This window comes from Tiliqua scincoides, chromosome 1 (genome assembly GCF_035046505.1).
Source record: "Tiliqua scincoides isolate rTilSci1 chromosome 1, rTilSci1.hap2, whole genome shotgun sequence".
NCBI lineage: Eukaryota > Metazoa > Chordata > Lepidosauria > Squamata > Scincidae > Tiliqua > Tiliqua scincoides.
Window position 1 is genome coordinate 61761222 of NC_089821.1, and position 24383 is coordinate 61785604.

The window sequence follows — 24383 nt, forward strand, 5'->3', positions numbered from 1 at the left end:
AATATTATTTAATAATTTTGCACATGAAACAAGGTTTGTGCATTAAACTCAGTTTGTGATTTTATTTCTTTTAACAAAAAAGTAAAAAAAAAAAGTCATGTTGCCACTCAAAAAAGTTCCGTATTTTGGAATACTCTGTATTTTGGAATTCCAGATAAGGGTTGCCCAACCTGTACTGCAGTTATGTCTCAAAATGCCCAAGCAGTTTGTGCTAATAGCATTGCTGTATAACCTGATTTAAGCAATGGATCTGAGTGAGTTTGCCAACAAATCAACCTGTATTTAATAACAGAGAAAGAACATTTGAACTACATTGCTGCATAGCCCAAGCCTACGCATGTTTACTCAGAAGCAAATCCCACCAGGTTCAGTACAACCTACTCCCACACAGTAATACAAGTAATTAATTCCTAAGAAGCAAAAACAGCTAATTAAAAATTATTTAAGTCTAATCAACTGAAGTGTCTACTTGCCAGGAGGATGACAACTGGGAAACGAATACACATATGTTTGTGTGGTATAAAATATATCTATCCCACAATTCTTACGAAAAAGGAACCAAAGCAACTTACAACATCAATAAAATATTAAAATGATAAATGTTAAAAACACAAAACAATAAAACAACCAGGTGCAAAAAAAAAAAAAATCATAATGCAAACAACTATTTAATTGTGCAATTAAAGTTTCCCAAGAGTTTCATATCTCCTAAGGCTGGGGTTGTGTCACACAATCTACTGAAGGCAAGGGGAGAGGAGGGGAAGCCATTGTCAGAACCAACATGGGTGGATAGTATCTGATAGTCAGGTATCAGGAAGGTTGCAAAATAGTGTGCTCCAGTATCAGTTACTACACTGTCATGAGTGATTCTTGATATGAAGTCAAGGTTCATACAAACACTGTGATTTCACAAAAAGTCTGACAGTTATTTTGAACCTGCTTCAAGAAAGCCATTGCTGAAAAGATCATAGTTAAAGAATTTCAAATGGGTAAAGCTTGAAGTATAACTATGCCACATAATTAAACTGGCTTAACAGACATTCCCTAGATCAGGGGTGTCAAAATTCATTTCATACAGTGAACCAAATAGCTTTCAGGGCCGGAAGTGATGCCGGTAAGCAGAAACTGATGTCATCAAGCAGGTGATGACCAGAAATAAGTACTTGGGAATACATTAGCTGCAAATGACAGAAGAGAAAATATGCAAATCTTGATCATATTTTCAAGGTATAGACAAGCCCAATTATCATCTCAACTGCTCAGCTGCAAAGTTACACCTCAGCAGAAGTGCCATTGCTGAAAGGGTGGACTGCATGATAATTGAGCTTTCCCAGTGCCTCAGCAGCTTCTCCCTTTCTCACCTCTCTTGGTCTGCCCCTTCCCCTGCACCTCACCTTCTGAGGCTTCCTTCCATCTCACCCTCTCAGTACCTTGACAGAAGCGGTGCTGCTGAAAGGACTGTACTGGGAGAGCCAGTTGTTACAGGGGCTGATTAAAGAACTTCTGGGGAGACATATCCAGCCTGCAGACCTTGTATTTGACACCCCTGCCCTATATGAGGGCAGAGCCAGAGTTGCCTGCTACAAAGGACCCACAGCCCCTGAATCCAAAGCATTCCTTATACAAGTGTAGCCAGACCCTGAATTTGGGACTGGCAATTCTGGCCTTTCCAACAAGATATCCAGATCAACCAGCAATAGGGCTGTTCAGTTTTCTACTGATCCCTATTTGGCAAAGCTAAAGGTATAGCACAAGTCCATTCAATGGGGCTACAGTGCATAGAGCAAGTCCAGCAGTCTGTCTCTTTAAATCCCATGCAACCTAACCTGAGTGATGGAACTTTGGCGTCCTCATCATTAATAATAATAATAATAATAATGCAGTGCTTTTCATAAAAAAGAAGTTCACAAACCATAAAATGGCATAATTTCTATAGCATAAGTCAGGGGTGTCCAAAGTTTTTGGCAGGAGGGCCACACCATTTCTCTGACACTGTGTTGGGGGCTGGGGAAAAAAAGAATTAATTTACATTAATTAATGTACGAGGGAGGGCAGCCCAGCCCAGCCCACAGCACATGTCTCCGAGGGAGGGAGGGCTGGTTGGCTGGCCAGCTGGCCAGGAAGGCAGGCAGGCAGGCAGCAGCAGCAGCACATGCCACCTTAGCTAGCGAGGAAGGGTGGTTAGGTGGGCAGGCAGGTAGGCAGGCATGCAGCTGGACAAGCAGGCAGGCAGCCCAAGCAAAGGAGGGAGGGCGAGGGGGCAGGTGAGCAGGCAGGTGTATGTGTCTGAAAGTGTGGAAGATCCCCCCTCCATTTGTGTGTGTGTGTGTGTGTGTCTGTGATTGAATGGGATCATAAACTGGCATGAAGATCCCCCCCCTTATTTGGGTGAATGGAATAATAAACTGGCATGAAGGTTCCCCCCCCCCTTATTAGGGTGAATGGAATCATAAATTGGATTGAATTCATTCATTCATTCATTTTCCATCTCTAATATATTCATTTCTGTAAATTTATTCAAATTTGAAATGTAAATTTATTCATTTTTTTCTGGCCCCCGACACAGTGTCAGAGAGATGTTGTGGCCCTCCTGCCAAAAACTTTGAGCACCCCTGGTCCAGTGGTTTGCTTGCTTGATTCTTTAAATCTGTAGAAGGCTAACCAACAAGAGAGTCAGTTAAACCCTTGCTCTTGTATGTTAACAGACCTGGAAGTAGGTTAAATATATGGTTTCAACCTAACCTAGACTGTTTTATGACTTTTAAAAAAAATCTAACCTGTATTCTCACCCCTTAAACTCATTAAAGCTATTTAAGCCTTATTTCATTAGCCAAGTTCTTTCTGCTAAAGCTCACTTTCTCCATGTGTTGGCTGATATAACAACTAGCTGGGTGTTAGCCAGGTACCTCTGCCTAAGGATAGGTAGGCAACAGTGCTGGAAGTAGTGTTGCCCCTCAGGGTAATGTGGCAAGGAGGGGTTCTCACATCTGTGAAAACAAAGCCCTGTCTGTGGCCTGCTTCAACCCTGCAAAGTGCATCCTGAACTTTGCTCAGAATCATGTGGTATCACAAATGGGCCAGAGTTAGGACATTGTGGGCTTACATAAGAGTAACATCAAATCAGTTTTATTGAAAATATGGACAGATGTTTAGACGAGGGTTTGAAATTGATAGAATCAAAATATTTGACCTAGATTCTGTTTCTCCTTACATTTTAGCATCAAGTCTAAGGACAAACCAGTTGCAGGCATCTTATGCATCCCCTTTCACACTTCTAAAATGGGGGGGAGTGCGTGGAGGAGGAGAGAGAGAATCTCTCAGCTGATACTGATTGGGGCCACTATGTTGAAGTCCATAAAGTTCTTCAAATGAACACACTACTAAAGCCATTTTGCCCAATGTTGCATACACGCAACAGGGATCAAATGTGTTCACCTGTGGACTGGGCAGAAATGGGTTAATTTTTTTTCATTATAGTATAGGCATACTTTAGAAAAGTGTTTCTCAAACTGTGGGTCAGGACCCACTAGGTGGGTTGCGAGCCAATTTCAGGTGGGTCCCCATTCAGTTCAATATTTTATTTTTAATATATTAGACTTGATGCTACCATGGCATGTGACTGCATTTGGGGAAATGTTACTATTCTGTACTTTTAACAAGCTGCCATATATAAGCTTTTAACAATGACAGTAAGTGGACTTACTGCTGGGTAAGTGTGGGTAGGATTGCAGCCTAGGATTGTTAAAAATGTCACTTCCAGTTATGACATCACTTCTGGTGGGTCCTGACAGATTCTCATTCTAAAAAGTGGGTCCCAATGCTAAAAGTTGGAGAACCACGGCTTTAGAAGAAATGCATATTTGTGCATGTGCTTCTCAGTTCTTTTAGGAGATCTGTCATTTCACACAAGAACTCCAATATTTCAAGTCAGGATAGTGGAAGGAAGCATGAAGGCTAAAATATGTGTTATGTGAAGCATACACGTAGACTGGAGCAGATGTACTTATTTTTTTACTCTGTAAAATAGCACATGTGGAAGACTTTGATCCAGATCAGGATTACAGGAAGTTTTAATCCTTTGCCCCACAGTCTTGATCTAGATCCCCCCCACCCTTGTGAATGCTGTTTGTCTGGAAGGGAAACTCCCATTGGCTGTCATATGTCACTGACTTTTTTAACACAAACACTCCCACAATAGAGGTAGGAGAAAATTGTTTTATTTTTTTCACAGATTTCAGTGTTTTCCAGATTAGAAGTACAGAAAGTAGTGTTATGTGTTCTTATTCAAAATTTACATTATAATGATAGTTGCCTTAAAAATATACTAGGTAGGTGTTATAGGTGGAATAGTTCCTGCAGATACAGCCACAGTCACTACTCATGCACCTCTATTGCACCAATAATGAAGAAAAACTAAATAAAATGTTTCTCTCTCTCTCTTTTTTGTGTGTGCAGATTTTGGTTTTTATTTTTTTAACAAAATGCGAAGTGCAGAAAGCGGTGTTACGTGCTTTTATTTCATTATCACTGTTTTCTCCCATCTCTAGCTGTTAAAGTTCTCTCAGAACTAAAAGTAGCTCCAGTAGCCACTAACCCAGTTCCATTTACCTCAAATACAAAGGATAGTGACATACTTTGAAGCAACTAATGTAAAACTGTACAGTTGCAGCACAACTGATTCTTTGAAAAGCAGTCTATTTAAATGAAACTATTTCATTCCTGTTCCTAAAAATATTTTTTTAATTGAATACTACTTCTCACATGATGAAATTTCTACATGAAAGTCATTTCAAAATATATGGATACCATGTGAAGATTGTCACATAACTGAAATTGTGGATATGCTTGCTGGACCCTGCAGTTCAGGGATGAGTGGCATGTGGGTGGAAGGTGATGCCCTACTGGTTTCTTTGAAATGCGCTGCTGCTGCTGTGCTCATGCAAACACTTATAACCTGCACACTCTGAGCAGCTGGAGTGCATGAATTGTAAGTGTTTGCTTGAGCACAGCCACTGCAGTGGCTGTTTTCAAAGAACTCTGGTGGGGTGTTGCTGCCTCACCCAGGGCCTAGGTGAGGGGGGTAAAGGGGGTAATTTGTACCTGGCCCAGGGTCAAAAGGGGGGCCCAGGAGCCAAAGGAGGGGGCCCAGAAATTTCCTGGGATGTGACATTTTCCTATCTATTCAGACTTGTTGCCCACAGGGGATGCTGGGGACACTACTGATGCCACATGAGTGGGTAGACCTGGGCTCCAAAGACTTCCAGCTGTCCCTATGCTCCCCCCACCCTGCTTTGCCCCTCCCTGCCCCTATTCTGCCTGCCGATCACCACTCTCCCCCTCCGCTCTGTTTCACCCCCCCCTTTTGCAAAGGGGCCCAAAAGAAACTTTGTATCCCTGATAAAATTTCTCTCAAATGCCCTGGCCTCACCTTCTGCTCACACACTGTATGTCACTGTTGCAGTGAACTTCTGACCTATGTAGGGAGTTTTGTATTATACTGTCTCATTTAGAAAGTATTTTTATCCAAGTGGGTTAGATGAGAGAGAGAGAAAGCAAAAGTGAGATACTAACTTCTAAATCAAAGAATAAGACAGTACTACTGTGACTCATGGATAATATTTTCCTTCACCACTAGTCACTAGCAATGAATGCTAATTAATGAGTGATCAAGGGAACTGATCACTTTGGTCATGTGGACAAATTACACACCATTAAATTAGCATATTAAAGTGCCTTCTCAGTTCTCTTGGCACACAATCAAATTCATAATATGAATAGCGTTCAGGGAGTATTTCCCTGAATATCCCAGAGATATTTCCCAGAGATATCTGTTGGATAATTTTGAATATTCCCCATTCTTTTGGAAAGAGAATTAGGGCCCAATCCTATCCAATTTTCCAGTGCCTATGGGGCATGCACTGCATCCTGTGGTGGTGGTGGGGGCAGTCACAGAGGCTTCCTCAAGGTATGGGAACATTTGTTCCCTTACCTCAGGGCTGCATTGCAGTTGCACTGGTGCTGGAAAGTTGGATAGGACTGGGCCCTTAGACTAGATTAGAATCCTACAAGGCTGGATTAGACTATAATTCTACTAGGTATTATGTTCCTGGTTCTTCAGTTGCTTACAAGTGGTTTTCACAGTGCTGTACTTTTTTAATTATTATAATGTTCAAACAGGAACAGGAGTTGGCCCGCCTCTACAAGACAAAGAGGAAAAGAAAAACTCCAGAGAAGCAAATCTGTGGCACAGGGTGCATCCATATTTTCCAGTTTAGGATTGGCTTTATAGAACATAGTTAATAATCTGATAATGCATACATGATGATGGTGAGCTCTCAGAATAACATCTCCACTTGGTTAATCTATAACTTTATCTGCCTGTGACTCTGAACCCAATTCAGATTTAAAAAAACAAAACACAGCTCAGTTGTAAGCATGTTTACTGTGAAGTAAGCTAAACTGAGTTTAATGTGGCTTACTCCCAAGTAAGTGTGCATAGAATTGTAGCTTTAAACATGTACCATCCCCATATTTATTTGTGGCAAACAAACATACTAAGCTATAGTTGCCTGTACATAACAAATAGAAAATAGTCATTAAGTCTGGGTTGCTGGGCTGTCTTTCCAAGTGGTTAACATGATCCTACTGGCTTCCCACCTTATCCTTACAGAAGCAACAAGAGATAGAATCATTTTGGGGTTTTTTTTTGGGGGGGGGGTTTCCAAGAGTTGAAAGAGGCTTTAATTTCTATAGTGTCCAAACATTTATTTTGTTTCCATTGCCACCTCTGATTGCACAGTTGTTTTTTGCAGATATTTGAAAGATTACAAAAGTGGGAAGACCACACACACAGACACATACACAGATCCCTCATTCAAATTGCCTTCCAGTTTTTGAAACTGTAGTTCAGCTGTCATTCTCTCTCTTCTCCTTATGATCTTATCTTGGCTTGATACCAGTTTCATGCTAAGGTTATCAATGTCTGCTTTGACTTTGCTCCTGTACCATTAATAGCAGTTTGTTATGCACAAATTTAGCAGGTGAGACTTGATATAGTGTGGAGATACAGTGATAAAGAAAACTCCACCTATTTAACATAGGTGCCTGACCATGCAGAAATTTAAGGTACAGGAGCAGAGCGAGTACAAGGTTTGGCAACACCAGGTAGCAGTGTCTCCCAAACATTTTCACCATGACTGACTTCTGGAGTTGGTACAAGTTGTTGTTGTTGTTGTTGATAATAATAATAATAATAAACTTTCCTGTGAACCTCAGTAACATCCATGTGACCCTTGCTCGGGTCACAACCCCTGGTTTGGGAACCACTGCTGTACAGGAACTGCATTGCAACAAAAATTGAGAATGTGCAATTCTGTTTGGCTGCTGTAAAAGAAAAAAATTTTTTGTTGGTTTTGAAATCTCTCTCTTTCTCACTGTCCCTGTAGGAGGACATCGCATTGATGACTTTGTCCCCCTCAGAAGATCATGAGGCTCTGCTCCCAGTAAGTTGCATACCTTCTATTTTGAGCTAAAACTATTTAATTCTCAGATTGTTAATGCTATCATTTTCTACAACAGCAAAATCCAGATCTTATGTTCTTATCACCCAAACACCATAGGTATGTATGTCTAGGTTGCAAGTTTTATTTTCCAACTAATGTACATAAATAGGTTACCACCCTCATTGCCAACAGTAGTCTCTCACATTTGCTTATGTCATAATTACTTATTTTTCTGCAGTAACTTGTGAGTAGCTTTATGCAAATTCCTTAGTCAATTTATATATTTTTGGTTCAGCGCCAGTAGAAGTGTCAGAGTCCAACCAGAAATCAGCATCATTTAATGTGTCATGTAGGTTATTTGATTTGGATTGAGTTTTTCTGTACTATTTCCAAAAGGCTTTCTTCTATATCTTGCCTTTCTAGGAAGCTCAAGGCACTCTACAACATCTAAAAAATAACTTTTCAAAAAGTTTACAAAGTGTAGACGCTACATGCTGGGAACTGAGCAAATTAACTCAACCACATAGCCTACCAACTTTCAAAATGGCTGTAATTATAGCTTTTCCTAAACACCAATACAGTTAACAGGCCTCCTCTGGAAGATTATTTTGTTACCCTGGGGCAACAGCAGTAAAGGCTAACTCTGACTTCTTGCTATATGTTACCTTGTATAATGATGATATTCAGAAAAAGGCAGATGTTGAAGACCTTGATAAACACTGGGATTCATATATGGGAAGGGACAGTGTATGGGATTAGCTAATCCATCTTCACTTCCTGCCTATACAGCTGGACTAATTAATCATATAAACATACACTTTGGGCACAATCCTAACCAGGTCTACTCAGAAGTAAGTCCTATTTTGTTCAATGGGGCTTACACACAGGAAAGTGTGGTTAGGATTGCACCCTTTGTTATTCCTTTAAGGAGTGGTTGGAGCAGGTTGTAAGCAAACCTGGCAGCTAATGAGGCTTGTAGGAGACTGGAAGATGCTTCAAGTAGGTGTGGAATTTGTTAATATTGTACTGTACATAGATTGTCAGGCAAAACTTTCACTACAACCCTGCTGGAATAATAGCTAAACATTTTCTGAATGACCAAATTTCTTAAATTTCTTTCTTAAATGGACCCAATATGGGGTAGAATTTTGGCAAAATATGATTTCTTAAAGCTGGTTCTGTGGTTGTAGTTTCTGTGGGAAAATGTGGCTTGGGAGAAAAGTCTGGATTTGAGAGAAGGATTGTCGAGAAGCTGACACAAGATAAATTATTCACTTCTTTCAAAAATTCCCTGAAACTTTTATATCTTGCTTCTCCTTGGCTCAAGGTGGCTTACAAGATCTAAAAGCAACTTCTAAAAAGATACTGTATTCATCCAGCCCCAGAACTCAGCCTTCTACTATGGGGAGACAAAATGTCTGCATTGTTTATCCTGTCTCCTTTGATTCCAACATACTCCTTCTAATGTCAAATTTAGTGGCCCCATATCCATCAATATGGTTGCCAACCCTTCAGGATGAACTAATTTGCCAACCCAAATGACTAATGAAATGACTATTGAAACCAGGTTGCCCACAAACAAGATAGGAGGTTCTGCATACTCCAGAAACTCCCCAGACATCCTTTCTAAAAAGCAAAACACAAAGCGACACCTACCACCACGAGGGCTGAACAGGAGCAAAACCCTCCTACAGAAATGGAAAGTATTAGAAAACAACCAAATGCTCTGCTAGTTAGAAAAGGAGGGAGAAGCTGACCTGGCCACTGGGAAGACAGTTGGTTACTGTTGAAAGTGACAGTTGGTCTGAAAAACTGGAATTAATATTCAGGATAGTTGTGGGCTTCCTGAGAGAAAGGACAGTTACTGAGGGGAACAAATATAATGAAGTGAAACAAGAGACAGTAGGAACAGTGAAAATTAATTTAAGAAAAACTGTAGAGGAGGTATTTAGTGTGTCAGCCATCTTTTTAACAGCCTTGTTTGAAAAATCGTAGAGGAAAAAGGAGAGAGAGATCAGAATTTGAAAAAGCATAAAGACCTTGTACAGTATATCTGAGGAAAACAAAGAAAATAAAATGCTGCCAATTAAAAAAACCATAGATGAGGTGTTCACATTTGTTTAAAGTTAGAAAAGAAAATGTAGAAACTTAGAGAAGGAAAAATATGAATGTGAGTGCAAAAATAGAAATTATGCGAGGGGGGATAAACCTGTTGATAGCAGAGTCTGCGTTGAAGAAAAGGAATGTTTTTTAAAAAAAGATTTATAGCATAAACTCAGGGAAAGAAAAATTAAAAACAACAACATAAAAAGGAGTTCACAGACCCTCCCCCAAAGATGGCAATCTTAAACCCAGTAAGAAAAGGAGGGAATATTTAAGATGTTTTGTTATCAGGCATTACTAATGGTTTGATAAAGACTGATATGAAGGTATGTGGAAAAAAGAAATGTGTGGGGTACGAGAAATGAATGTTTCTAAAACAGATTTGAAGAGAGTGTTAGAAGTATATCGTCAGACAGACAAATCAGAGTAACAGTGCAGAAAGGTCTTATAATACAGAGAAACAAAGAAGGAACATAGGATGCTACCTCATGGTACTGAGTTGGATCATTGATCCATAAAACTAATTATTGTTGACCCTGATTAGCAGGAGCTCCTGAGGGCTTCAGAGAGATTTCTCTGTCCTATCTTGAGATCTGGGAGATTGAACCTAGTGAGGCAAGGCCATGAAAGCAAATGTTTATGCTATGCTATGCTATGGGTGTTTATAGCTAAATTAGTTTAAAACAAATTATTAGTTTATATGTTTAGGAAATAGGGAAAATGTATGCTTAGAACAAATCAAATGTTTAAAAAGCCTATGTGCTTAGCATTTCACAAACAAGCTTAAATCCATTTTACTCTGAAGCTTCAGGCAGACAGCTTTTGCTGAAACTGCAAACAGCAAGCTGGCTGTTAAATTAGTCTCAAGGAATGTCTCTTGGCAAACTGACAAAGCATCGGATAAGGTGAATGCTTCATGGAAAAAGGGAGTATGAAACTGGAATTTCCATCTCAAGCTCAATTGCTAGTATGGCAAATGAAAACAAAGTGCCAATGTTTGCATGCATTCTTCAATATTTTAATAGTTATTGCTTAAAAGTGTAAATTAATGTTAGTAGCAATATTTGGTAGTTTAAAGTGAATTTTAGCTGTTAGAATAGTTTGATCAAAGCATAAAATACACAGAAAGGTGAAAAAGCTATTAAAAGGCTTATTGCCACAAGTCTGAAAATGTAACCTTGAGAGGCAGATGTCTGGCAAAAGTTAATTAAAAGAGTCTAACAAGGAGACTCTGGAATGTGGTATAAAGTTACTCCTCACAGATAAGACTCTTATCTTGGGCAAAAGCATTCCTAACTCTGTATCTCCTCTGTAGACTCAAGGTCCTGCCTGATACTTTTAATTGGAACTAGGGAGTTACAACTCAAAGAGATTTGGATAACAAATAGGGAGTAGCCAGGAAGCAGGATGCACTTGCAACAATTAATTGGGAAACGTTATCTCTCTTGGTACCAAGAAGCTAGAAAACTAAAGGTTATACACAGGTTAGAAACATTTTAATGAGGAAAACTAGCAACATTAGATAGAAAGGCCTTGGCAAGGACAGTTTATCTGTTGCCAATTAAAATAGCATTTTCTGAGATACAGACACCTGCAAACACCAGCTAGACAGAAGATAAGCAGGAACATTCCTAAGAAAGTCCCCTAATTAAGCCAAAACATGAGAGCCTCTGTTTGAGCTGAAAGCTGACAGAAGGAGCTGGATTTAGTTAAAATGAATGAGAAAAGTCTCTTAAAATCCTTTTTACAATAAGAGGTTAGTTTGTCTTGTATTAAATATATGTTTATACCACTATACATCACAGTAACAGGTCACATATAGAGCATCATACATGAAATAGAAACAAGTCAAAGGGCTTAGTTTAAACAGAGGTTGGCAGAAAGCCCACAGTGTTTGATGAGACCAGACAGAAAGGAATGTTAAAGAGATAGCACTGGTGGCTCTACCAAGGTCAAACCAGTAAAGAATAGCGAAAGAGATAAGAACAAAGACATACAAAAAATTCCAGTTCTGTAATAAATGAGTAAACAGTGCCACCTAGTGGTTGTTGGAATCTTTAAATTCTATATGTCTCAATGTATGTTTTTGCCTTTTTTGGAATTTGTAACTTGAAACCAACCAATCAAATGCTTGTAAAGTTATATGTGGCCAACCCTGAGAAAGCCCCCATCTCTGATGTCACACACCAGCCAATGAGAAGTGTAAGACTTCTCAAACAAAGGAGCCAGAATCAAATATAAGTGAGAGGCTCACACTAGAAAATTGCTCTCTCTGGGGGCACTGAGAGTTCCCACATGGCTCTCATTGCTTTGGACAGGAGTCCCTGAGAAGCCCGTTGCTGGCAACGAAATAAAGCTTGCAGACGATCACCATTCTTGCCTACTGAGTTTGCTTTTGACCTTGCACCACTAGGACCCTGCACATACAAAAGCATGTGCTCTGCCATTGTGTTATGGCCATGCCCAAAGAAGCATGGCATTTGCGTACTATTAAAAAGAGGCAGCAGACATCTATAAATAATCCGGAAAGCCATAAACAGAGTTCTTTTCATAACCAGAAAAAAGTAGGAATGTTGAAAGAAGCAGTGGGAAGGGGGAAAATAGCCTTTCAGTTGATTTCAGCTTTAGACCCCATGCATTAATGCCTGCACAAAGCAGAGAAATATTAAGATGTGTGTACAAAAGAAAACTGAGGCAGAAAAAGAGGACTTTTAAAATACGCTGCAAAAAAATATTCCATACAGACAGCAGTGGTCGTTGTATAGAGCTTCTGTACAATAGACTCAGAGCAACTGAAGTGTTTAGTTTGCTTATATTCAAAAAGCAATTTTTCAAGGCAGAGAAAAGCAAAAAAGGAGAACGTTCTAGGCATGCCCATGTGCAAATGGAATAGAAAATGGGAAGCACTGCAAGAATAATAAGATTTATTAAGGGAATAATTTAAAAAAAAGAATTATGGGTTCATTAAGTAGGAAAAAACTCTCAAATGAGCGAATCATGGTTTATTAAGAGTATTATTAGAGCATTCAAGACGCCTTTATGTATTAAAAAAAATCCAAGAGTCAACAATCCATTTTAATATAGGCAATTTGATGCTTAGGTGTTGGATTTGCTCAGCCAAACTTTAGAGGCATGATAAAAGTGGGGATTACTTAATTCATTTTGTCACATTGGAAAGTTCATAGTCTCTTCAGTAGAATTTCGAAGAGTTTTACAAAATCTCTACTGGTGAGCGCATCTTTTACAGTCAGCATTATCACAGTACATGTTCTTTTATCACTCAAGTTCTGTGTTTGAGGAAATAAGAGGGACCTGCAACAAAATGTCATAACTCAATTCTCTCCTTGCGCTCCTTGTTCTGATAGTTGTTCTGATACCTTGTTCTGGTAGTTCTTTTCCAACTACCACTTCAACTTTATGTGACTTCTGGGGACCACTGAGCATGCTTAGTCAACATCAGGCTGTGCTTTTGAGTTTTAATCTTTCTTTTTAATTTAAGCATTTGTGTACTCCTGGACTTTTGGCACCCCCCTTATGTAGAAGCCACTACCTTATTTTTGGAGGAGGGCTGTTTGACTTCTACTCTGATACACATTCAACCACTTGAGTTCACTGTGTGTGTGTGTGTGTGTGTGTAGAATGTGTCTATATATAGTCTCTCTGTCTCTCTCTCTTTCTGTCTTAGTGTGTGTGTGTGTGTGTGTATATATATATATATATATATAGAGAGAGAGAGAGAGAGAGAGAGAGAGAGAGAGAGAGAGGTATAGGTATAGGTATAGGTATAGGTATAGGTATAGGTATATATGTATACATAAGGATACATCTATCTATCTATCTATCTATCTATATGTATATGTATATGCGTATACTTATGGAGAGAGAGAGAGAGAAAGAGATGGTTCAGGTGGGAAGAGAGGCCCTTGTGTGACATGTCACTAATTGATTCAATTGCTTGTTTTCCTTGATCAGATCCCAACCAAATGGGATTTTGTACTAGTTTGTGATGATCACAAACTCTTCAGTGAGAAGGATGACAAGAAAAGGAAGTTTTTGGAAGAACTGCACAAGAAAGGCTTCATTACCAAGGTGATACTAATGTTTCCCCAAGCAGAGCTGACACTGGCTTCTTGGGTTTTCTTAGAGTCAAACAACAGAGCGTGATGGATGCATTAGTCTGGTTTTTCTTTGGGGTTTTTCTTTTTATTATATAGCAGTACTTGGGGGTTTGTGGATGTTGGCAACAATGTGAAAGCCCCATGGGGGTTAAGCCCCACAGTGCATAATTTATTGTATAGCAAACCTTATTTTATAACGGGGAGTTCATAACACAGTGATTTCATCATATGCTGAACCAATTTTAAAGCAGAGGTCCACCCAGTTGCGTAGCTAAGGGGGGGGTCACCAGGATGCTGTGACCCTGGGTGGCACTCCATGGGGGGTGGCAATGCTCCACCCATTACCGCGGGGTGGCATGCAGCACACCGGTCAGCTACATCACTGGGTCAACTGTATTTATATGTCACCTTTCAGTCCCATCACAGAGGTGGCTCACAATTCAAAAATACATTAGAAAAATAATAAAATCAAAATAACCAACTGCAGTTTTGTCATTGAGATCCTAGGTATTGCATCATGAAAGCAAAAAAAGGCCAATCCAGTCTCTTTTCCTTTCCATGCAAGATTAGACTCTTCACTTTCTTCTTCCTATACTATCCAATTTCTTAGATGATTACAGACAAAAAGCTTTTTTATGGAGTCCATGCTCCAAGTGGAATCTTCCGAAAATACCAGTGGCTTTTGAATGATCCTGACAATCAGTCAGATAATGTATGTTCACAGCAACAAGATGAGGAGTGTGGTGTGTCTCCTACCACAAGGTAAAACAAAAAAATTAACCCCTCCCTCAAGTCCTTGTTACTCTATAAGCTTCAGCCACTATGCTAGGCCATTCTTGCTCTAAGTATCAAGTGCTATCAGGTGATTTGTTATTCAGGTGGAGCAGCTCACCTCATCTCTGAGGCAATTTTCTCCACACCAATGTAAATTGGGGGGGGGGGGGAGAGATAAGATTGCACTGGCATGGAGCAAAATTCTTCTGTGTGCCCGTTGTCTGAAATCTTCTGGTTTGGGGTGCATGGGGGGGGCTAAGGGTACACTGGGGAAAGCCTTGTAAGGTACTGTGAAACAACAAAGACCTCAGTACTAGTGTAGGGTATTTTTAAGTTGTTCAACTTTAATAAAAGCAAAATTAAAAAACTAGTGCAAAGAGCTTATCTATAATCCTTGTGTCTTTGTACTAGAAGATGACTGGATCGGTGGAAGCTGTGTTGGATATTGCTGTACATTTTCCCTTATTTCTCAAAGGAAGCTGAAAACATAGGGAAGAAGTCTGATCTATCCCTAATGGGGCTAAGTCCCTATAACCCTTCTCATGGCTATGATCCTTCATGAGCTGTTGATACATGATGCTGATACTTGCCCTGTGTTGCACTGTTATCCTGAATTACCAACTCATCTGTGCTAGTTTCTACATCATGGTGTCATTTGCTTCCTTGCACTATACAGGCAGGACAAGTTAGGGCTGACACTTTTGAAAAGTCAAAGGATTTATACCTTTAACTGCTGCATTCCAGGTAGAAATCTTTTTCTGGCATGGATGAGGAAAGCTGTGACTGTCATTTCAGGTCCACCGCAGAGGTGGCAACCTTGAGTCGGAAAGCTATGTTTCACTGTGTCATTACTGCTACTTGTTTCTTTTGTGTTTTAGGATACGTATTGTCAGCTTTATCCTGCAGAACATCAGGATTCATACCAAAGGTAAAGCAAGATTTGTCTCTGCTTGTTGTTTTATAACTTAATGCTGTCAACGTATCTTTGCCTTCTCATTTGCAGTACCCTACAATTTCTGCATTCTACAAATTGTGGACTACAAGTACAGGAGTTGTGATCACAATTGTAATATACTATACAACCTTGCATGCAGATTCTGATGGAAATTCGCATTAGTGTTTTTGCATGTTGGGGTGTGGGTTACTTGCTGTGAAGAAAAAACATGCAAATCATGATCAGTCATAAAGTAACTACAACTTGATATATCAGTGATGGCAAATGCTACCTTGAGATGTACTAGATGCAGCAACTTCCAGTATAGTTAGGGAAATATATTGGAAGTGGGTACTTTGTGCTGCTTTTACCAATGCACGTGTCTGAAACTGATCCTTGAAGTTTTGTAAATTCAGCCCCTTAATCTGGAATATTAAATGACAGTGTGGCCCACTGTATTGGTGAAGATAAACTAACTGTGCATGAAGACTGCATAGTCAGTGAGACATGATGTGGGTCAGATGAAGGATAATCTTCCTCTGTTTGTAGGATGTAGCTTGACTCACTTGCTTTAGCCATCCACAAATATTTGGTTTTCTCGCATTCGTCTTGATTGGCACACTTAGATTTGGATTGTATAAATATCTATGATTGAGTGGTTGGGTTAACAGTGTGAATTTACTAGCCTTGTATCAAGAGGTTAGGTGTGGTGATACTTTGTCCAATCAAGACTAATGCTGTTAAGGGAATTTCTGTTTGCTTCTTCATGTTAGCTTAACTTAACAAAGACTTTAATTCTTTCCAAATTCCAGTTTCAACTGAGTCTTGGTTTATAGGTTCAGAAGCATGTTGGAAGAACTGTGCCTTTTGTCTTTAACTTCTTGTTTCTGCTCTGCTGTTAGAGAAGCTTCAAGACCTGATAAAGCAGAATGTCTTTGAAACAGCTTTTCCTCTACATGAGGTGAGGCAATCTAACGTGCATGCCAGATTATTGATAGTTGTGTGGGTCCTATGCTTATGGAATCTGCTTTTGACCAACTAATTTTCAAATTGTAGTATGAGAGGGTTGACATTACTTTGAACATCCACCCTGAAGAAGAGTGTTCAGTATGGCATAGTCCAGAGCAGTGGTTTGTCACCAGTGGTGTTCTTGCCAGCTGACATATTGTGAAGTATCACCAGTTGAAAAGCACTGGCCCAGTGGCTGCTCTGAATGTAGTTGTATGTTTGTCACTCTCAGTGTACTTTTAAACCAGTGGTTCCCAAAGTTCTCCTTATGAGGAGGGAACCATGTAAGTGTTTGCTGGGACGGGATCAAAACTTCACATATAGGCTAATGGGTTCTGAGCTGTCTGTGACAGATCAGGAGAGGGATCTTGCGGTGATGGTGGACAGTTCGACGAAAAGGTCAACCCAATGTGCAGCGGCAGTAAAGAAGGCCAATTCTATGCTTGGGATCATTAGAAAAGGTATTGAGAACAAAACAGCTAATATTATAATGCCGTTGTACAAATCTATGGTAAGGCCATACCTGGAGTATTGTGTCCAGTTCTGGTCACCACATCTCAAAAAGGACATAGTGGAAATGGAAAAGGTGCAAAAGAGAGCGACTAAAATGATTACTGGGCTTGGGCACCTTCCTTACAAGGAAAGGCTACAGCGTTTGGCTACCTCTTCAGCCTAGAAAAGAGGCACCTGAGGGGGGACATAATTGAGACATACAAAATTATGCAGGGGATGGACAGAGTGGATAGAGAGATGCTCTTTTACTCTCACACAACACCAGAACCAGGGGACATCCACCAAAATTGAGTGTTGGGAGAGTTAGGACAGACAAAAGAAAATATTTCTTTACTCAGCATGTAGTTGGTCTGTGGAACTCCTTGCCACAGCATGTGGTGATGGCATCTGGCCTGGATGCCTTTAAAAGGGGATTGGACAAGTTTCTGGAGGAAAAATCCATTAGGGGTTACAAGCCATAGGTATGTGCAACCTCCTGATTTTAGAAATGGGCTATGTCAGAATGCCAGATGCAAGGGAGGGCACCAGGATGCAGGTCTCTTGTTGTCTTGTGTGCTTCCTGAGGCATTTGGTGGGCCACTGTGAGATACAGGAAGCTGGACTAGATGGGCCTATGGCCTGATCCAACGGGGCCGTTCTTATGTTCTTATGGGAGATTGCAGAAATGCGATCCCTAGGATTGTACTGCTACTGGGGGGGGGGTTTCACTTACCTCTAGCCAGCACTTGTAGTTCTGGGAGGTCCAGGGAGTCTGGGGATCCCTCTGCAGGGCTTCCCAAACCTCTGTAAGTTTGAAAAATATGTTTGGGAACCACTGGTTCAAATACTTTCAAGAGAGAAGTAGGCTAGCCTGCATTTCATCATGAGATCTACCTTAATTGTAACCACTATTACCTCACATTTCCTTTTAAAATGGGTAGGTTAGGCACCTGAATATTCACAAAAAGCCAAGGCTGAGGTGATGTAAAGCTGTGCATTCCTGTTGCTAAACATTAGTTGCTTTCAATTTGATGCTTTTCATCCTTCTACAAGAAATGAGACTTGCAGCCTGATCTGTGCATATTAAGGTCCATTGAGTTCAACTGGGATATGTTTCCAAGTCAGTGTTTATGGGATTGCAGCCCTGGTGCATACATGGTGTGGGACACTTTTATTGCAAGATACAAATCAAAGTGCTGAAGCTTGGAAAGCCACAGTCTGTAAGTTCTCTGTGATCAGAAGAAATAGTATAGAGATTGACTTTTCTCTGTTTGGTCAGGCAATAAACAATTTAGACCAGTTTTATTTGGGATCAGTGTAACTACTTATTTGAGAAGGTGCCAGCCATGCTATGGCCATCTGCCCTAATGATAAAATAGTCTAGTGACAGAAGGAAAGGAGAAAAGTAATATTAGTCTAGAACAAGTAATTGCAATATGGAAACTGGGAAAAGAGAGGAATAATTTTGTTCCATGTTTCAGAAATCAACCTCACTCATGGTGCATCTGATTCCTGCTACCCCAAAATTTAAAATCTTCAGTCTTTGCCAGATTTCTGACCATCTAGGTGAGCTCCCTAGATGCACTACTAGATCTCATGCCAGAAGTCAAATCTTACAGCCTGTGGCATAATTTACTTTACACAATAAATTTCCCTGTCAGTAGTGAACTGAGATAAAAACACTGAGTAAATGGAGGGATGCACAAGGGGAGAGAGACTGCACTTAAATGTCCTTGAAAATATATTTGCTGGTGTTCAAATAAAGAAGATAAGCATTACTTAGTGGATGGTTAGCATCTATGCTCAATATCTTTTATGTGCGTCTTGCTCTGGTCTGGAGAAATGGCTGGTAGAATGTATATCATGTCAGGAGTTTTAACATTTGTAACTACGAGTATATTGCTCTAACCAGAGAGAAAATCTAGGAAGATTTCTGAAGCTAAATTGGGCCCGATGGAGAGACATCTTCTATAAGCAACCAATTGAAGAAATAAGGTAAAGAGGATGCAAATATTTGTAGGCTGCCAATAATAGTGAGCCCGTTGGAGAGCCCTGTTTTAAAACAAACCTAATAGTTTATTCAAGATCAACTTCTATAGAGGACTTCCATTCAGGCCTCTGCAATAATTGACATAATGGAGAAAGTGCAGCCTAAACTGACAGATATGTAGAACAGAACAAAGAAACCCCTTTCTATGTCTATACTGAAAGAGAAAGAAAAGCATATGAATGCTCTTTACTGTTCCAGTTGCCTTTTTTATTTTATTTATTTTAGAAATTTATATCTCGCCTTTCTATCCAATGAAGGACACTCAAGGCGGCTCAAAATTTAAAACATAATATATATTATTATTATATATTATATTATTATTATATATTATATATATTATAATACATATTATTATTAAAACATTTATATAATATAATATAAAAAGACATTAAAAACAATCAAACGCAATAAAAACCTGGATCCCAAATTAAAATACATTCAAAAAGTGCCATGTCCCCCCCCCCATGTCAGCATAGAAAGGTCTTAAGCCCCTGCCGAAAGGACTCTAAAGAGGGAGCTGTTCTCAATTTCAGAGGGCTGGAGTTCCACAGATGGAGAGCCACCACCGAGAAGGCCCTCTTTTTTGCCACCATTCCCCTCACCTCCGCTAGTGGTGGCACAGTTAGAAAGGCCCCCTCTGATGACCTGAGAGGACGGGTTGGATTTTATGGAAGGAGGCGATCCCTCAAATACCTTGGAGCCGAGCCGCATAGGGCTTTAAAAGTCAAAACTAGCCCTTTGAATTCAGACCGGAAATGAACAGGCAGCAAGTGTAGCTGCCAAAGCAGTGGCCCAACTGAGTTGAACCAACAAGCCCCAGCAACCACACGGGCAGCCGCGTTCTGCACTAATTGTAGTTTCCGGACCGTCTTCAGAGGCAGCCCCATGTAGAGTGCATTGCAGTAATCTAATCTGGATGTCACTAGGGCATGGGTCACCGTGGCCAAGTCTGAGCGACCCAGGTATGGTTGCAGCTGGCGAATCAGCCAAAGCTGAGCAAAGGCTCCCCTGGCCACCATTGCTACCTGGGAATCGAGGAGCAGCTGTGGATCCAGGATCACCCCCAAGCTGCGAACCTGCTCCTTCAGAGGGAGTACAACCCCATTCAGATCAGGACGATAGTCCAATACCTAAGTCTTGGACTTCTGGACCAGGAGAACCTCTCTCTTATCAGGATTTATTTTCAGCTTGTTCGCCCACAGCCAGCTCCCAACAGCCCCCAGACAGTGGTCCGGGACTTTGCCTCCTTGGAATCAGGAGGAAAGGTGGGAAAGAGCTGGGTGTCATCAGCATATTGATGGCACCCTACCCCAAAGCTCTCCCAGCGGCTTCATGTAGATGTTGAACAGCATGGGGGACAGAATGGAACCTTGCAACACTCCACACCTAAGAGGCCAGGATGCCGAACAAGCATCCCCCAGCACCACCTTTTGGGATCTGTCAGCCAGGAAGAAGCGGAACCACTGCAAGACAGTACCTCCAAGCCCCAACTCAGCCAACCGACCCAGAAAGACACCATGGTCGATGGTGTCGAAGGCCACTGAGAGATCCAGTAGGACTTATAGGGATGCACTCCCCATGTCCATTCCCTGGCGCAGGTCATCTACCAAGGCGATCCAGTCTCTGTCCCAAACCCCGGCCTGAAGCCAGACTGAAAAGGATTCAGATAATCAGCTTCATCCAGGACCCTCTGGAGCTTTGATGCCACCACCTGCTCAATCACCTTGCCCAGAAATGGAATATTTGAGACTGGCCGGAAGTTGTTCAAGTTAGTAGGATCGAGGGAGGGTTTCTTCAGGAGAAGGTGAACCACCGCCTGCTTCAAGGTTGGTGGCAGTAACCCCTCCCTCAGAGAAGAATTCACCACCCTCCCTGTCCAATTGGGCAGCCCCCTTCGGGCAGATCTAATTAGCCACGCCGGGCAAGGGTTGAGCGGGCAAAAAGATGGCCTCACGCTCCAGAGAATCCTGCCACATCCTCAGGTTCTACAAGCTGGAAAGAATCCCAAAAGATAGGATAGACAGATGCCCCAGGGATATCACACTAGGTACTGCTAATGTGGTGTCCAAGTTGTGCCAGATCTGATCAACTTTATCTGCCACCTTTGCTCTAGATGTCTGCCCCTTTTCTAAACATTATTCAGTTTCAGATCAATACTTAGGTATTCTGTGATGTCAGGGCACCACCAGAAGTGGAACTTGTTAAAGGTATAGAGTGCCTGTCAGGAAGAAAAAGGAAAATCCATCCATCCATGTTGGAATGTTACTTTGATCGAATATTCCTTCTCAAATAGTAGGGACTTAGAACAGGTATTTTGTTGCCTTGAGTCTTCCCTGAGGAATTTGGTGGACCACTGTGAGATACAGGAAGCAGATGGGCCCTTGGCCTGATCCAGCAAAAGCCTGACAAGATTCTGAGGCCTGGCAGATGAAAGCAGGGCTATCAAAAAATAGGGGGGAGAGTGTGAAAACTCATGCCAGATGCATTTCAACAGTGTCTGATTCCTGCAAGAACTGAACAATGACATCATAATCCTGTCAGCCAATGCCGGGATTTCTCAGGATTGAATTTTTCCAGTCAATTGTAAATTTCTTGCGTGAAAACTATATAGTTAGAGAAATCATATTTCTTTCAATAGCTATTGACTGAGAAACTCTTTACAGCACACTGAATTCTGCAAACTTATGTGCTTTTTAATTAAATGTGGAAGAACATTAGCAAGTAGCTGCTGAACATTTATAATGTCTTGCCACCTGACAAATCTCCAAAATGTGTTACAATTGGGTATGGATTAATTCTCCACTGCTTCACCATGCTGTTCTGCAGTTCTAATCAGTGCCATGAAAACCTTGTCAATGTTTAATATTCTTTAGCCCTCCCATTATTAGGAGTTGTCATTCTGGATCAAACCAGAATGATTACGGGGGGGGGGGGGCTTCTTTATTCATGGATTCAGGATCCATGGTTTTACCTCGCCAGGGGTCCTGAACCTGTGGATCTCACCACGTGCTGTCCTCTGAATATGACTGGAGCTGTGCTCCGTCGCGTTTGGAAGCCTTTCTGAGGGCTAGGGAGACCATGCTGAAAATAGGTACTTCTGGTTTTCAGCTGAAAACCAGAACTGCCAATATTTTTGATCTTCTCAAGGCCTCAGAAGACCTCCTTAGAGTCAGGGAGCCACACACGGCCTCCCCAACCCTCAGAAGGGCCTATGAATGTGACTGGGGCACAGCTCTGGTTGCGTTTAGAGAACAGCAGGTGGGGAGATCTACGGATTTAATTACCTGCAGATTTTGGTATCGGGGGGGGGGGTTTCCCAGGAACAGATCCCCCACAGATACCAAAGCACCATCTGTAGTATATTGTTTCTAAAAATAACCAACAAGTTACTGGCTTTGGAAGACAACTGAGCAGCAGGCACCTGTGCAATTGTCTTATCCAGTGGATGTTTTCTCCAAGTCCCAAGCTGGAGGGTTTATATTAAGATAACATATTCTTTGTGCTTGCCTTTCAGGATGTATTTTGGGGAGAAAGTTGCCCTCTATTTTGCTTGGTTAGGCTGGTATACTTGCATCCTGTTCCCTGCTGCTCTGCCAGGCATTGCCCTTCTACTCTATGGGTTAGTAAACTACAGTTCTGGTCAGGTTAGGTAAGTACACCTGAAAAGAAAATAGACTTTGTTCATGGTTTGTTTTATGCAAGGCACCCTTGTGTAAAGGCATGCTCGAGCATTTACATATTTTTGCAAAGGAATGTATAATTCCGGGGAACATAGGCATCTATAGAATGAAAGAAAATGTGTGGTTTTGCCTATTTTGCGTTTGACTACATTGTGGCTTATCCAACATGCTTTGTTTCTGCATCTCTAACGGTTCAGGTTTTGTATGCAAGCAGTTTTCAAGAGTGTATGCTAACTTGTGTTTCATTATGGTAGACAAAGCAAGTTATGGTAGAAAAACCAACTAATAAGTCAATCAATCAATGTGGTTGCAGTTCCTGTTTCAGCTTGGTCAAATTGGACAAAGACATGTTGTTTCTTGTTGTTATGACAACTTCTGCCATAATGTGGACTTGGTACACATCCAAGAATGTGGCATCTTTTGTCATTGTTATTGCCCATCTGCATGGGAGGGTTGAGAGATAAATTTGCAGATCAACAAAATGGACAATATATGTTCATACTACAGATTGTGTCTGCCTCTGATTGTGAGTACAGGGGCAAGATTGAGATTCCATTTGTTTGGGGGATGGCTTTGCCTTTGTCCTGTTGTTGAGTGGATCTGGTGATGGGCTAGCAAATTATTGCACCTGGTGGTCCCTTCAGTGGGATATATTAGATTTAAATGTTTTAAATAAAATAACCACTTTGCTCTTTACTGCCCTTCCTGGTTTAGCAAAGAGATCTGTGCAGCCAACACTACCATCATGTGTCCACTTTGTGACCAGAAGTGTCCATTTTGGGCACTCTCAGACACTTGCATATATTCAAAGGTAAGAATACCTTACATAAAATGCTATATTATTTGTACTTTGGAATGCCTTTATAACTCCATCACTGCCATCTCCCTAGGGGAAAAAAATATTCACTGCTGCTTATAGTCACTTGCTGGAGATTAAAAAGGCTCTCTGTTAACCTGTGCCAATACGTCAGATGCATTTTCCCTCTGCTAGCACTGAAATTCTCTGTGCTTGGTTTTGAAAGGCAACAATCTATTTGTGTCCTTTTTATACACCTCTCATCATGGCCTATATTTTCTATAGAAAGTTATTTAATATACTGCCCTATATTGCACTTACATCTGCTTTTTCTGTCCTTTGAATTCCTCTTTCAACAATGACTGTCTTTTGAAATTGAACATTTTTTTTCTCCTTTGCAATTTAGGTCACTCATTTGCTTGACAATGAAATGACAGTACTCTTTGCAATATTCATGGCTCTCTGGGGTAAGCTTTAGCATGGATTGATCTACAGTTTGTTCTAAGATTGGTGAGGAACACTCTTCTTTTCACATATTCACCCCTGACTTTTTTCCAGGGCATGTCCCCAAAAGAAACTTCATGCATCTTTCATTGAAATTGCGGAATCTGAACTACTGAATGGGAAAACTTGAAATTTTTTATTTTTATTAAAATATAGATCTCTATCTCTGTACCAGAGGATGATTTACATTTTATAGCATTTGAAACTGGTTTGTGTGAGCATGGGAGCAGGAGGGAGAGATTCTAGGTTGGAAGTTGGCTACATAACCGATACTGATTTTTATGCTCTATAATTATGTTGTGTATTTTCAGTCAGTTTTGGTCACTCTCCTTGAAGGCTGCTTAAGGACTTACGATAAATGGATGCTATCACTTCAGACTCTTTTAAAAAAATTTTTATTCTATGATAAGAGTTCAGACCCT

The 24383-nt window shown here is 40.7% G+C and overlaps 1 protein-coding gene across 1 annotated transcript in view; it reads left to right on the top strand.

Moving 5' to 3' along the window:
* Positions 1-7110: 7110 nt before the first annotated feature.
* ANO9 (anoctamin 9) overlaps positions 7111-24383 on the top strand; it is a 41357-nt gene continuing 24084 nt past the window's right edge. Inside the window, exons 1-10 of the mRNA XM_066619643.1 lie at positions 7111-7149; positions 7446-7502; positions 13578-13694; positions 14334-14485; positions 15376-15425; positions 16334-16392; positions 18844-18926; positions 22496-22630; positions 23376-23472; positions 23864-23924. Of these exons, the coding sequence (XP_066475740.1) occupies positions 7111-7149; positions 7446-7502; positions 13578-13694; positions 14334-14485; positions 15376-15425; positions 16334-16392; positions 18844-18926; positions 22496-22630; positions 23376-23472; positions 23864-23924 (850 nt within the window). The remainder of the gene's footprint in view (positions 7150-7445; positions 7503-13577; positions 13695-14333; positions 14486-15375; positions 15426-16333; positions 16393-18843; positions 18927-22495; positions 22631-23375; positions 23473-23863; positions 23925-24383) is intronic.